This window comes from Gouania willdenowi, chromosome 4 (assembly GCF_900634775.1).
Source record: "Gouania willdenowi chromosome 4, fGouWil2.1, whole genome shotgun sequence".
Lineage (NCBI taxonomy): Eukaryota > Metazoa > Chordata > Actinopteri > Blenniiformes > Gobiesocidae > Gouania > Gouania willdenowi.
The window spans coordinates 19,503,023-19,518,039 of record NC_041047.1 but is presented as its reverse complement, the minus strand read 5'-3'; the positions used below and the strand labels follow the sequence as shown (position 1 = coordinate 19,518,039).

Here is a 15,017-nt window from a genome sequence, read left to right as displayed (position 1 = left end):
AGCTTACTCAAGTGAGATCAGATCAGTATGATATTCCAAATGAGTGTTAGGCAGAAAGCTTCGGCGTTTGAGTGATAACTTAACTAGAAGTTATGTGTGCGTAAATGAAAGCATGATCTCATATAGTTTGTCATATTGTTGGTATTTGGTAATTTTGATGTAGTTTGGTTAGTTAATGTGAATGAAAGCCAGAGCCTGTGTGCTCGTGTTATGTGTGTGTTCATGATAGCACACCTCAGTACGTCAGTTCTACATACGTCATGTCTAGTTAAAAGCATGTTTCTTTATGCACTTATAACTTAGTGTTAGGATGGTTCATGTTTGAGCAGTAATTCATAGTGGTTAGTGTGTAGTGTTATCACTCAGGCTGCTTTTCATTTAAGCTAATTCGGTGACAGAATGTAGTAGCATACCGACAGTATATATTTCACAATAAAAGCAGCCTGCTGGTTTCGGCAGTTAAGGGATTTATATATCATACTGTATTTTTCGGACTATAAGGCGCACTTAAAAACCTTTAATTTTCTCAAAAATAAACAGTGCGCCTTATAATAAGAGACATGCATACTTTGGTGGATTTGTGGAAGAGGACTGAACTGAAAAAGTGAGTGTATTGTTCTGTAATTTATGTGTTAAACCATGAGTTGAATAAAGTTTGACTTATCTGACTATTTCGTTTCGCTTAATGAGCCTTAATAATAATAATAATAATAATTATTATTATAATAAACCCGTGCGCCTTATAGTCCGCTGTGCAGTATGTATGAAAATAGACCCAGTCATTGATATTGTGCCTTATAATCCGGTGCGCCTTATAGTCCGAAAAATACGGTACTGGCTAACGTTGTGTGATAAGGATAAAAATGAGGTTAATTTATTATCCTAAGCCAATATCCACTTGACTTGTGGACTCATTTTACTCATTTGAGTATTGTTTATTTGTTTATTGAGGACTCAATTGAGTATTGTTTATTGTCAGCGGTGAATAATTAAGATTTATAATAATAAACCTGATATTTATATTAATAAACCAGGTTAAATTATTTTCTGTACTCATGCACTACTTGTTTTTCAGCCTATTTGGAGATCGATAATAGAATCGATAAAAAAACGGATCGATAAGCAGGAATCGATAACGCATCAGAATCGCTAAATCCTCATCAATATACATCCCTAATGCATTGATGAAAGAGATATTCTTTTGACACATTTTGGGACCTTTAATATAAGTGGAGCATTATTTAAAAACAGACGCCGTAAACAGTATCTCATTCATGTGTTAACAATGCGATCAAATCTAGGGCCCCTTTAAACACCATCAGTGACGGTGAGGTCCTCCCCTTCGTAGTGTCTCAGGTACAGGTCTATGACAAACATGAAAGGCTAGGGCCATTTTGTCATCATTGTCCTTTAGGCATTCAGACCATTGATGGTGTTTGCCCATTTTGCATGGGACTGAAAGAGCTCGTCGACAGACATTTTGCAGCTCAGTGTGACCGGCAGAATAACTTGAATGGGACATGAATCAGAATCCAGTACCCATTCAAGGACAAGAGACTATAGATAAAGGGAAAAAACAAGTAAAGGAAAAATGAACTCTCAAGCTCTGCTAGTTATTACTTGTTTGCTTGGGTTTAGTACTACCCTCTGGTTGGTCCAAACATGCTGCAGTTAGTTTCTTAAGCAGGAGAATGAAAAGTATGTCAGCTGCCTCATTAATGGCATTGGGGTACTCAAAACCAAGAAAAGCTTTGAATGTTCCTCAGCTTACAGAAGAAACTATTACTGATAAAGAGTGTGAGCACATTAGTTTCAATTCCAATGGAGGCCCATGTTTTATGTATTCATTATCATCAAAGCATGCATCCATGTATAATATGTCAAGGTTTACCAAAATACAGTGTCATGCAGATCACATGTTCCACACTGCCCAACTCTCCATTCCAACCTGTAATTTTGTTGATCTTATGGTGTAATACCAATAAAAGCATGTTTAAATGCACAATTATCTTCAGCCTTATTTGGACTTTATCTGATGATATTGTGTTTTTTGAATAATAAACAAACTTTGATTAAATTTCAATTAGAAGAGGCTGTCATAAGAAAAAAAATAAAATTTAGCTGAAAAGTTAATATAACTATACTAAGGAAGGCTGAAATGATTTGTCAATTGAAATGACCAAACCAATTCAGATTCTTATTCATTGCGTCATTTAATTCACGTTACCGAAGCCACTAGGTCTGTTTTAGTGCATGAACAGGTAATCTAAGTTTACTAAAAAAGAAAGACAGCTACTGAAAGTGTCGATCATTACACACTGAACAAAAAAATAGCACTGTGCAGTGTGTTTATTGAAATGTAGTTTAAGCATTTCACTTTGTGCAGCAACAGTTCAACAAGAGGATCTACTTAAAGCCGCAGACTTATCAAAGGGTAACGACGACAGGTCAGGTTTTTCACTTTTCTTTGCAAAACACTGTTTTCTAAATTAAGACAGATAAATATGTAAATATGGGTCAAAAACTGTAAGTCAATTTAATTTCTTAGGAAAAATAAAGCAACCGGAAATGGGATGCTGCGTGGCATTGAATCACATGTACCCTTTGAAATGTTATGGGTAACTGCATAAATTATGAAATAAAACATGATTTTCTGTTATTTTGTTTAATGTTTGATGGAAGATGCATTTGCTATTGAATTATTTTGCAGTTGGACACGCCCAAAAAGACATTAGTGTTAAAACATATCCACTTGCACTATATTACTATACAGCTATGTTGTCACTTTTCGTGGCTAGTTGCAGCAGCAACAGCAGATTTTGCAAATAGGTCGACGTCACTACCCTGACCTCTTGACGCCTTGTTGATTATTCTTCTGTACAATCATATTCACATGTGATAAGTGTGTGAAGCTCTTTTTGTGCGGACACGTCATATCCAAAACACTGCACTAAAAGCAGTGTTTGTGTGTGTCATAATGTTTGTATGTTTTTGGTTTTGGATCGTTTTTATGTCTGGAGCGTTTGTTGCCCATTCGCCCTCGTCATCTACCATAGATACAATATCAGATTTCCTGGTCAATGAAAAATGCGGGGGGGGGGGGGCGGGTTCCTCAGTGCAGCAGAGGGAAAGTCTATTATGCTTAAGGACAAAATAAAATAAAAAAATAAAAACCTTAATAGCCACCTTATTATCTTTTCTCAATACTTTCAAAAGGTTAATATACTCTTATTTACCTCATCTTTAATATCCTCTTGTTGTTGTGCGGTAAATATCTCCACAGCTCCCATTAGCCTCATCATCAACTCATCCAGCGTCGTATTGCCTGGAAAAAAACAAAACAGTCATTCAACATCAATAACAAGTAAGAAAAACATTTAAAAGAAATAAATAGATGAATCATTGTAGATAACGTTGCTACCAAAAACTTGAAGTAAATTAAAGATTAATAAAATGTTTTATTTTTGTTTTGTTTTTTTTTTTTTTACCTTGAATGACATTTAGAACTTCATTGGATGTTCGTTTTCCCATTACTATAAGGAGCAGGGGGAACTGGTCTATCTTGTATGTCCGTATGGTTTGTGTTACAACACTGCCAAAGTGCCTTGTACACATAGTGAGTAGTCTGCAAGAGAAATAAATTCATTTAAGGATAACATTTATCAGACCTGCAATAGATTAATTCTGTTGTGAATAAATAATGAACAATAAAAGCAGTAAGAAGTCACAGATATTATGTATATTGTACACAAAGGTATGGTGCATGACAATACTGAGCCCAAGAAGCATTTGATGAATGGAAAAAACCACCATTGTCTAATTTTTCTGTGAAAAGAATCATACACAGTCATAGCATTAAGGACTTTAAAACCAAATCTGCATTTTTCCATCAGAGAGACATGCTATTCAACTGGAAGTCTTGATGAATTAGTATTCCTCACCAGATACCGAGAAATGATAGGGCAAGGAAGGATTTCTTATTCCATTACAAAGACAGAACTTTTTAAATTAACATTTCAGAGAGGGAAAAGGGTAGCAGGCAGTCGGAGCCCCGCCAAGCTCCCTGTAAATGTCATAATATTAATGAATTGCTATAGACTGAATGCAAATATAGATTAGTTTTTTTTCTCACGCCTTTTAATAAGATCTACTTTATAAACTGGCTGGTAAAATTGAGGAGTGATATAATGGATCAAGGAACAGGAGGTCAGAGAGAAGACGGACTGGCTGCTGCGTGAAAAGGGCTTTAACTCATTAAAAAACAGCCAAAGCTGAGAGAATACCTGCAGGCTTTTCAAACCGGGAAACAGAGTACCGGTATTTGTGGTAATTTTTAAAAATATATTATATTCTACAATACATACTAGAAATTGTGGATCCTCTGTTAAACACTGAAAACAAAACTGATCCAAACATTGAACTTTTGGTGACCCACAAAGTGAGAAAAGTGGGGTACCTAAAATCTTCAGATCATTTTGTTCACGCATTTGGTCCCCATTTAGACTTTGACCCTTCTACACCATAACAACAGTCCACAGGGAAACTCTATCTTGTAATGAAAGGCCAGAGAACAATGGACACTAGCTTAAAAGGTAACCAAATCTTAAAACGATCATCAGGTCTAAGTAAAACTGCTTTAGTTGCCATCTCAAACCTTAGAAACTTTGCTCACTACAATAATTTTCAAAAAGGAGAAAAATCCAAATTTTACATCCTAGACCTACTATGTCTGCATATACATAAAGCAGTGATCATTTAAAAAAAACAAAAAAAAAAAAACAAGTATGGACACACAGCTGAGAGGAGGAAGTCAAGTTACTTCAGGACCATCATCAGTTTCACCCAGCCAGAAGATAACATGGTAAAGAATGCACCAAATACACTAGAGCCATGGCCTTTTAAAAAAAAAACCCTCAGGGATAAACAAGATGCAGAGAAACACCTGCAACCCACAATTTGATGCCTGTTTCGGGAGCTGCCTTAGCGGTTAATTTGATTGACAGCTTCTAATTTGTCGCCAAATTTGCCATTTCTCAGGACGGACCAAGACAGCTAAAAACAGTTAATGTTTCCCCGCACTGTCAGCCTGCATTTCTTCACCTCAGTGAAGTGTGTGACGGTAAGAATTGACTGGGATCGACGTGACATTTGCTCCACTGAACAGCTGATTTGTCCGGCATGCACAGTAGCACTGCAGGGGATGCTTTTGCAAGCCACCTGTATGGGAGTCGTTTGGGAACCGGATGTTGCTGTGATAGCTCACTGTGTCACACACCATTTGTTTCACAGCAAAAATTCACATGTTTTGACTGGAAAGGGACATTTTGTTCTCCCTCCCTGTTTAGCACTTAAGTTTTCAGTGCTGAGTACATCAAGATAAGAAGTCAAGTGGACAGAACAGGTTTTAATAATAATCAGTCTCTGATCCGTTACCTATTTAGACATCATTTACATTAACTATGCGATTTTTGGCCCATTTTGAGCCAATTTTTCACTCATGCGACTATTATTGAGATCGAGCCAAGTCTCGGCTAACTTATGTGTCATGCATCGTGTAGTATAAATGGGGTCACGAAAAGCGATCAACACCTCAAGACCAGCTCCCGATCAGCAATTGTAGGTTTGCAAAAAAATCAAACCTGCTTGAAATTCTGGTCCGCCCCTCGTGAGAGTATCGCACTGTTGAAGCAGTGCCACGGACCAGCTTACCTCAAACTCTCACACTGCGAATGTGCGAACACTGTAGGACCGCTGTAGAATTGACAGACCGTACTGCCCACATCTGCCCAGCCAATCCCTGGTCCACACACATTGCCGCCTTTTTGTTTTTGAAGCTTCTTTGCCGAGAATTGCACAAATTGCCAAGGCAGCGCGTTTCTTCTTGCATATCTGTTCTCATTCTATTGGATCTAAGTGCTACATTTGACACTGTAGATCATACAATTTTGTTGCACAGATTGCAAACGTGGGTTGGACTAAATGAAAATGCAATGGTTTAAGTCCTACTTGGAGGAGCAAAGTTATTTTGTAAGCATTGGAAACTTTGAATCTGACAGATTACCAATGTCCTGTGGGGTTCCTAAGGGATCTGTTCTTGGACCTCTTCTGTTTAGCCTTTATATGCTTCCTTTAGGACAAATTTTACAGAACTGTAAGGTTGATTATCAGAGCTACGCAGATGACACACAACTATATCTATCACTGAACCCAGATGACTATGGTCCCATTGAGGTGTTGTGTGCTTAGAAAAAGTAAACTGATGGATGAGTGAAAACTTCCTTCAACTAAACCATGACAAGATGGAGGTGATTGTCTTTGGTAACAAGGAAAAGAAAACTGCTATCAGCAAGTATCTTGAGTCTCGATCTTTAAAAGCTAAAGACCAAGTCAAAAACCTTGGTGTTCTGATTAACTCAGATCTTGCATTCAGCAGTCAGATCAAATCTATTACAAAAACAGCCTTCTACCACCTAAAGAACATCTCCAGAGTGAAAGGTTTAATGACTCAGAAAGATCAGGAGAAACTGGTCCATGCTTCTATCTCCAGCAGACTGGACTATTGTAATGGTCTTCTGACAGAAATCCCCCAAAAGAGCATCAAAACAGCTACAGCTGGACGAACGCTGCAGCTCTGGTCAGAACACATTACTCCAGTTTTAAAATCTTTACACTGGCTCCCAGTCAGCCTCAGAATAGACTTTAAAGTTCTGCTGCTGGTGTATAAATCTGCGAATGGGTTTGGTCCAATACAACGATTGAAAAAAATTGCAGTGTATGTCCGACTTTATACCAGGATGGCATTGCTATGACAGACGGGGATTCAAAATATGATGTTCTTACATAGTGTTTCTCTACATTAGGAGCACTAACTTAAAATGTCCCGAGTTTGCCTTTGACAAAAAGCTTGTAAAGGCATGTTAAAGTCCTATATAAAGTGTAATGCGATAGACGAGGCGCAATGCACACATTCAGTAATTGTTTCAATATTTGCCCAAAGCAATAACAGAATGGCGCCTGCATGATTGCTCATGATTATTTTCCATGAGTGAGAACTACACTGGCAGCCAATCATCCATACTGTATTCATGCATAATTAATCTTTTAACTTGGGCGTCTGTGAGAATACATTGAGCAAAGCAACAGGCACATTCTTACATCAGCAGGTAAAAAACAAACACACACACACTGGGGATGCCTCTCTAACAACCTGTGTGACTGATGCCAATCATCAGTCACTTTGGATCAACTAGAGAGCGTGAGAATGCAGAATGGCAGTCTGTGTGTGAGCGTGTTAGTGTGCACATGTGCATGCATGCGTTAGCAGCAAAGCTGTGACTGGCTGTGTGCGATGAAAAGCTCCAGATGTTGCCTCCCTTTTTAATGTGCAATAAAAAGGCTCAGCTGGGGCAAAAAGCAACGGAGCCCAAATGTAGGAGAATGGAGAGAAGAAAGAAGGAAGGAGGTTATTTCCTTAAAAGAAATAATGGAGGGGTGAGATCGGGGTGTGAGTCTTTCTTAAATGGTGACTACAAGAGGCCAGGCTTATCTCTGCAGGCTCACTGAGGAGCGAGAGGGTTGAGGTGTGGAAATAAACTCAAGAGAAATAAAGAAAGCTCTAAATAGAAAGAAAAGGTGGAACATTTTTACCTCAAGTGAAATAAATGTAGAGGGAATGGAAGCTTGCACTGCAAGCAACAGCTGACTTATCACTTGTCCATCATTTTCTTAAGTGTTCAATTCGTTAATGTGAAGTGGATGAAATTAACTATGTAATGAACGTTTCAAGTCTATTTCCCCTTATTTAGTCCCTTTACCAGTGAAATAAAAAAGAAATCACAATAGCTTTTACATTACGTCATCTACAAACACAGCACACCACAATAATCTTGGTGGTTGTTACCTTACACAATGTTACACCATCTAACATCTAAAAATAAGCACAAGGATGGAGATGTTTGGACTCCGAGGGAATCCTTCATCTCCCACTGACAATCTATTCAGACAGCTTAGTCAAGACTGCCCAATCAGGGGCCTCACCATGCAAACACAACGCCTTTTGTGAGCATGCAAACTCTGAGCTTCAAAAAGAGAATAGAGCTGAGAAGAGAATGAGAAGACGGCGATACAGGGTGTGAGCAGTGGAACCGAGGGATGAATGCCAGCAATTAGGGGCATGCCAAATAGATTCCAAATCTTTGTTCCTGTGTCAAATGAGGTTTTAAATGCACACATATTTAGATTCATTTTTAAAATACTTTGATTTCACATTAAATCAACACAACTAAATGCATATGAAAGGCTTTTACTTTTTTGTTCATTAATAGGGAAGAAGAGCACAGAGCAGCAGTGGGGCAGTGAACTTGAGGGGGGGGGTGCTACATACCAGCAAGATATGCAATAAAACCACTGACACTTTAGTATAGTTTTACATACAAAGTAAACAGCTTAGCATCAGACCACTGTCCTTCAGAAATACATTCAATACACTCTTTATTAGATACATCAGTGTATTTATGCAAACAGTCCACTCCTCCAGACAGTAAGCCACATATAAATAAAACATAAGGATAAAGCGAATGGCCTGGGCTTTGAGCTTCAGTTATTGAACCTCTAAACTTTACATTTAACAAAATGAAATATTAAATGCAATATGTTCCTCATGACTGACCCAGTCTCTAGAATAATTGCATCAAAGCCTAATACTTAAAGTAAACTTGACATCAGGTTTTCATATTATTGGATTATGTCAATTATTTTCCTATTCAAGCATGAGCTCTATAGAACAAGATAGATGGAACAATCTTGATTATATGCTTACATTTGTTTTATTTTGATATTAAATTGGATCAGGGGGTTTCCTCAAAGGTTAGCAGCAGGAAATTTCTTGGAAATATAATCAGAAAAGCAAGGAATAATTTGTAATGTAAATTGCAATCTCATTGGCACATATATTTGTTTTAAAAAGTGAAACGGCAGCTCTATAAAAGAGTAATACCCAAAGAGAAGAGTTAGAGTTTCCAAAGGGTTTGTGTGTATAAAAACATAATATTTCAGAAAGCAGAAATTCACAGAACCCTCAATGGTGGAATACGTTTGATCATGTAAGAATAATGAGGTATACTGAAATTAGTTGTCTGATGTTTCGTAATTTTGTGAGGTACAAAAATGTGCTTTGACGTACTTGTTCTGTGGTATGTGAAGGAATAGTGAGTAAGTTCTCAGTAAAGAAAGTCTACTTGTTATCATTTCACCCTGATATTATTTTCATGAACCGCCATTAAGACCTTAGGGCTTGGACACAAGAATGAGGGATAAATGATTGAAATTACTGATTTGATTGACAAGGAGGATATAGTGGACAAATTCTAAGTTGTGAGTGTGAGGTGAAAGTGTGTCTGATGTTAAACTGTACCTCGCTTTGTTGGCTTCTTTAGTGACATCCCAGGCCCATGTGATGAAGTTCTGACTCAGGTAGGAGACAATAGATTCAGCGCACATCATTTGGGAGCAGAAGACATTGCCAAGGACACTGTCGTCATTGTGGAGGTAGATAGCGAGAAGCTTTCTCTGTGGGAAGGAAGAGAAAACGCAACAGTGTACACCTGTAAATGAACAAAATTTTCCAACTGAACACACAAGAATTAAAGGGTTTCTAGGGCTATAAAATTATTGTGTCCTATCCAGTCCACATTACACGGGCATAAAAAGCACATGACAGACAACCAGATGCAGTGACATCTACACAACTGCAGCAAGGCCACAGCTGGCAAAAAAGCAAATACCACACAAAATCAAATGGAGATCGGTGTAAATAAAACTTCTCTTGAAGGCGATGAAGATATGGAGAGAACAAAAACAGACAAATCACTCTATTTATTTTACACCAAATGCCAGCAGCCTGTTCAGGTTAGTAGCGGCAGGGCCAGACAATATTGACGAAGCTCCAAATCTAAGGATATTGACACCATCATATAAGCCTGGTAGATTCTCCCTCCTGACAATCTAATTAAAAAACAAACACACCCACAAACATAAAAGGTTCCCGGGGACATTGTCGGAAATAATGCTCTTTAAATTGCATGTCACTTTTTCTGCTATAAAGGAAGAAATAGAAGAAATTCTCCACTCAGTTCATTCTTAACCATGGCTATGAGCTGGGAGCCATGGGGTCGGTTTCTCAGGAGTAGTAATCTCAGCTACATGCGCCAAAAAGTAGAGAGACAAAAAAATTTCATGCAGGGCATAAAATGTGCGGGGAAGTAAAAGAAGAAGTTCAGCTATACTGTGGCCTGTGTAAAATGGGAAAGAGAGAGCACTGCTGTGTTTGCTCAACGATTAGTGCTTTAGAATAATCTCCAGGGCTCCTAGAGAGAAGGAGCGGGGGACTCATTCACCAGGCCGATTCAACAGCCTGAAAAGATTAAACACTCATGCTGAGAAGACAAGCAAATTCAGTCTTGAGAGAGGAATGAGTGTGAGGACAGGGAGACTTTTACAGCAAGCACACACACACAAAAACAACACGCCTGATACACAATTGAACACTGATGCCCCAACACACACTAGCAGATGCTCAAACTTTGTACCTGCAAGTAAAGGACTTATACTTGGACAAATGCACGCTCAATTAGAGTAAGTGTAAGGAATAATCGGAGTGGGCTTTGTGGCCAACTGAACTCCTTCATCTTAGTTAAACTGTCCGTACCCCTCTGTTCCATCTCCACTTTCAAGTGAGATCTTTTGTATTGCCCGTCTTAGCAGGGAGGAGCAAATCCCTCAGTTCAGCTAAATTACAAGGTCCAACCTGAGCAAGATAGTGACCCCATAGCCTTTGCACACACCTGTTCACCTAAATCCAAGCTTTTTTGTGTGTGTTTTTTTCAAAGAGAGATTGACTCAAACTTTGACAAGCATTGTTCTTTCACAAAACAGATTTACGGCACATGTGATCACTTTGTAAAATGAACTGTTTTACACCATGGTTACTCTCCATTAAAATACATTAATTAGTGTTGAAGGGAAAACCATAATGTTTTTTCTTTCACATCCTCAATAGATTTGATGAAAAACTCAGTTTAAAAGATTTGTTATTGAAAATGATTAAAACTAAATTCATAGGCTTTTAAAGAGAGAAACCCATCAAAACCGTGTGTGTGTGTGTGTATAGATATACATTTGTGAATAATTATGACTGACTTTGTAATAAACACTGATAAATGAAGTAGTCCTTGCACATGGCTTCAACTTCTCTTGTTTCTTACATTATGTTTAAAATAATCTCTGAATAAAAGGGTAAACCAAAAAGTCCAAACCACTTCACATACATTCACTTTGATCCTAATTTTTGTATTGGTTGTCATAACTCTAGGAGTAAGAAAGGTAAAATTATTCTCCACCAAAATGTTGTATTACTGTATAATATATATTACTATCACTTATATTACAATCATCCTCCTCCTCCTCCCTGATCACAAGCCCAACTACTTCCATTCATTCACTTTTCTTTGCCTACTTTGTTGTTTTTCTAATTTATGTATGTCCTACATTTTGCACTATTATCCTATGTTAGTATTCATTTTTGTTCTTACTCTGCTGTTATGTTGTGTTGCTGCCAATTTCCCCTCTGGGGATTAATAAAGGTGTATTCTACTCTACTCTATTCTATTATATTGTTGGTCACACGGCAGTGTACACCATGGACAGGTCACTTACTGCATCACTGGGCTTACAATACAAATGCACTGATAATCACACACACACATGCACGCAAAAACATTTACACATACAGCCAATTAGGAAGCTAAAACTAAACAAATACTGGCTCAGTGACTTTAGTTCCTTCAGTAATAACACTAGATTGCATGTTGATAAGTGATGTGCTTTCTAACATTCCAGACAATCACTCCTTTGGTTGAAACCATGTGGCTTTACTTGAATTCTTACATCAGTAATCATTCAACCAATTTGTTCTCACTTTATTGCTTTACAAATGTGGTTACACATACATAAATAATGCAAAATTGATAACAATGTGGCTCTCAGTAATTTATTAAACATTAATTCAAAAACCACAGTATGTAAAATCCCTAACATTTGACAGTCTTAGTGGTATATTTAAGCTTTGCCTGTTGCTTAACCTTAGAAGCGTGGTTGATTGAAGAGATGCCAGACAAGTTCATAAATGCAGAAAAATATCAATAAATTAGATGATGAGTTGCATCACATTTAGAGTAAATCCTAAGAGACAAAAATCTGTTTACCGCCGACATGACACTAACCACTTCATCTGCACAGACTCAGTCATTCTCCTCATAGTTCCCACCCACTCCCAGAGATGCGTCAAATACCCCTTTCTGATTGACTGGTGCTTGACGCTCTTGACTCTAAGAAGCTGATGCTGGGTTTAAAAAGGATACTTGGCACTGGCAGTAATAAATCCCTAAACTCTCCTCTTCAGCCAGGCTATGAATTTTGATGTGTTTTTGTGAGTGGCGAACAGGCTAGAGGAGTGGAGAGTGAAGGAGAGCAGGGTTAGAGTGATTAACCACGGCGTTGATGGGGATTTAGTGAGGATCCTGGCTAGTGATGGGTGGCCCATCTCTCTGTGCGCTCTGACTAACCACTGATCCCCGAGAGAGTTCAGCTCAGCTCTGCAGCCCAAAGCATTTTCATTAAGGATGGATTGAGTCAATCTCAACAGACCCCCAACACACACCTTCAGAAACACTTCATCAAATGTAGTGTTTTGCTTAGTGATTAGCCTCTCCCAGGCTATGAGAGAGTGAGACTGATTCCTCTGTTTAGAAACCCACCACACGTCTCCCTTTGGTCAGACCTTGCCTATTCCAATATCCCCCTTATTAAAGTACTTTTTTAGCAATAAGGACACAAACATCACATTTCTCTCCAAGTGGCAGCAAAAAGCCAATATTGGGCTTTCTTGATGGTTGGAAGAAGGCAGTGCGTAACAGTGCACATACGCTACTGTGTAACAAAACTACCAAAAACAGCATGTTTTGGCCTGTTGTCAGGGATGCTGTGACAAAACAGGACAAACACAGAGCAGATCAAATAGCTTCTGTTTTCGCGCAACATCTCTGCACATATCGAGCATCTCTAAAGCCATTTTAACCACAGCACAGTTGGCAGGCTAAATCGAGCTCAACCAGAATAAAATAAAAAAACTGGAAAATGAATACTATTTCACCCCTTCGCTGTGTACAGCACAGTGGTGCAGTACAGAGAGTGTGAACAATTAAGACATTGGCCATATTGTGCTGGATTAGGGGAGGCGATCAGCTGAGAAACATAGAAAAGCTGCTCTTTAGGGCATTTTGCATCTCTGTTTTTACACACTCATGCACACAACCATCTACTATATATAAATCATTTCCTCTACCTCAGTTTTATGTTTTTTTATTTTCATTTTTTCTCTTAATGTTCACAGCACAACCTTCATTTCTGCATATTTTTCCTCCGTCTATTTGTGTTCGGTGATCTGAACCCCCATAACATCTTGCCATGTCCTCACAGTCTAATAAGTCTTTAATCCACACAAGCTGTCCATTGATACAAGGATCCCAAATGGGACAAAAGCTGAAAATGAGTAGAATGTGACATGCTTAAAAAAATAGGGAGGGGGTCTTTTATATTCCTATTGAGTTGAAAAGGTCATACCGAGAGTAAGCATGTACTGTCGGTATATCCAGAGTTAAAGTAAAAAAAAAAGCATGGTTATTTTTCCAACTGCAATTCTTTTTCTTTTCTAAAAAGAAATATTGTATGGTAACGTTATTGTTCATGTCTATTGAAACGTTAACTGTATCGTCCCACCCCTATGTTGTACTTGCCCAAATTATAAATTATAGATGTAAACACCTATAAGGCTTTTAGCTTTTGCAATTTTCATTTGATATGTTACACACTTTATTTTGAAGTTTTGCGTCATGTGACTAAAGCAAAGTAATCTTTCCTCACAGTGGCAAAAGAAAAGGATTTTTTACTTGAACCTGGATTTGTTTTTCCCCCCTACACAGAGTAAAAATGAGTGTTTAAATGATAAAAGTGCCAGGAAAAACAAGGTTTGTTATTCATCATAGAATCTCAGCAAATTAAAAATGTTCCTGTGAGGCCACATCAGTCCTACAGCTTACTTACATCTCTGGCTTTGCCATAAAAGGCCTCTTGGGATGCTGCCTCCAAAGACCCAATGAAAAACATTGGGTGGCTCTCGCCATACCTGTGAGGGTTGCACACATGCAACAGTTTATTAAAACACTACAACTTTTAAAACTTAAATAATTTGGTTTAGGGGAGGACATGTGGCTTACCTTGAAGAAAATTCTGCAGTGAAGTGAAGTAAGGCGTCTGCTTCATTCTCACTGTTTTCTGGCACTGATGGAGAGATTAAAGAAGTTATATGAACAAACTTTGGAAGCGGATTTTTCTGAAATGTTACAACTCTACTGTCTCATCGCTTCCAGGACACAAACTTCATTTCTTCACGTACTCATGGGTGATTTCCGACAACTTGAGGAGCCCACTCCAAACATCTCTGAATCATCAACACCAAATTCTGAGGCGTCCTCAAAGTCATCGCCTTCGCTGTCGCTGATCATATGAACATCTGAACACTGCAAACAAAAATCACATTCTAGTTTTATTAAGGGATCTTTATTTACTGCCAACATTAGTTGGCATCAGTGATTCCATATGTGTACACAAAGTACAGAAGCTTTTCTACTTTAAACACAAAGTCTGAGGCACAAACTTTAAAAGTGATAATAATATAAAAATGACAATAAGTACTTTGTGAAAATCATGCTTTGTTTTTCTTTGTTTTTTTAAAAGTTATGAAACATGACAATACAAACCAAGAAGAGTGGTGTATGTAGCGATTTAAACACACAAACGTGGTTGGGCACAAATAACCCTTCTGTAGCAGATGCCAACATAATGGGATAACAGTAGTTCATAAACATTTTTTGTTTCACCTCTATCTGAAGAATGCAATATTT

At 38.1% G+C, this 15,017-nt stretch overlaps 1 protein-coding gene across 1 annotated transcript in view; it reads right to left on the bottom strand.

Annotated features, from left to right (window-relative positions):
- Positions 1-15,017, bottom strand: part of faf1 (Fas (TNFRSF6) associated factor 1) — a 63,514-nt gene that overhangs the window by 17,558 nt on the left and 30,939 nt on the right. Inside the window, exons 10-15 of the mRNA XM_028445439.1 lie at positions 14,510-14,633; positions 14,331-14,394; positions 14,158-14,239; positions 9,413-9,567; positions 3,489-3,625; positions 3,237-3,325 (exon numbers count right to left, since the gene is read on the bottom strand). Coding sequence (XP_028301240.1) covers positions 3,237-3,325; positions 3,489-3,625; positions 9,413-9,567; positions 14,158-14,239; positions 14,331-14,394; positions 14,510-14,633 — 651 coding nt within the window. The remainder of the gene's footprint in view (positions 1-3,236; positions 3,326-3,488; positions 3,626-9,412; positions 9,568-14,157; positions 14,240-14,330; positions 14,395-14,509; positions 14,634-15,017) is intronic.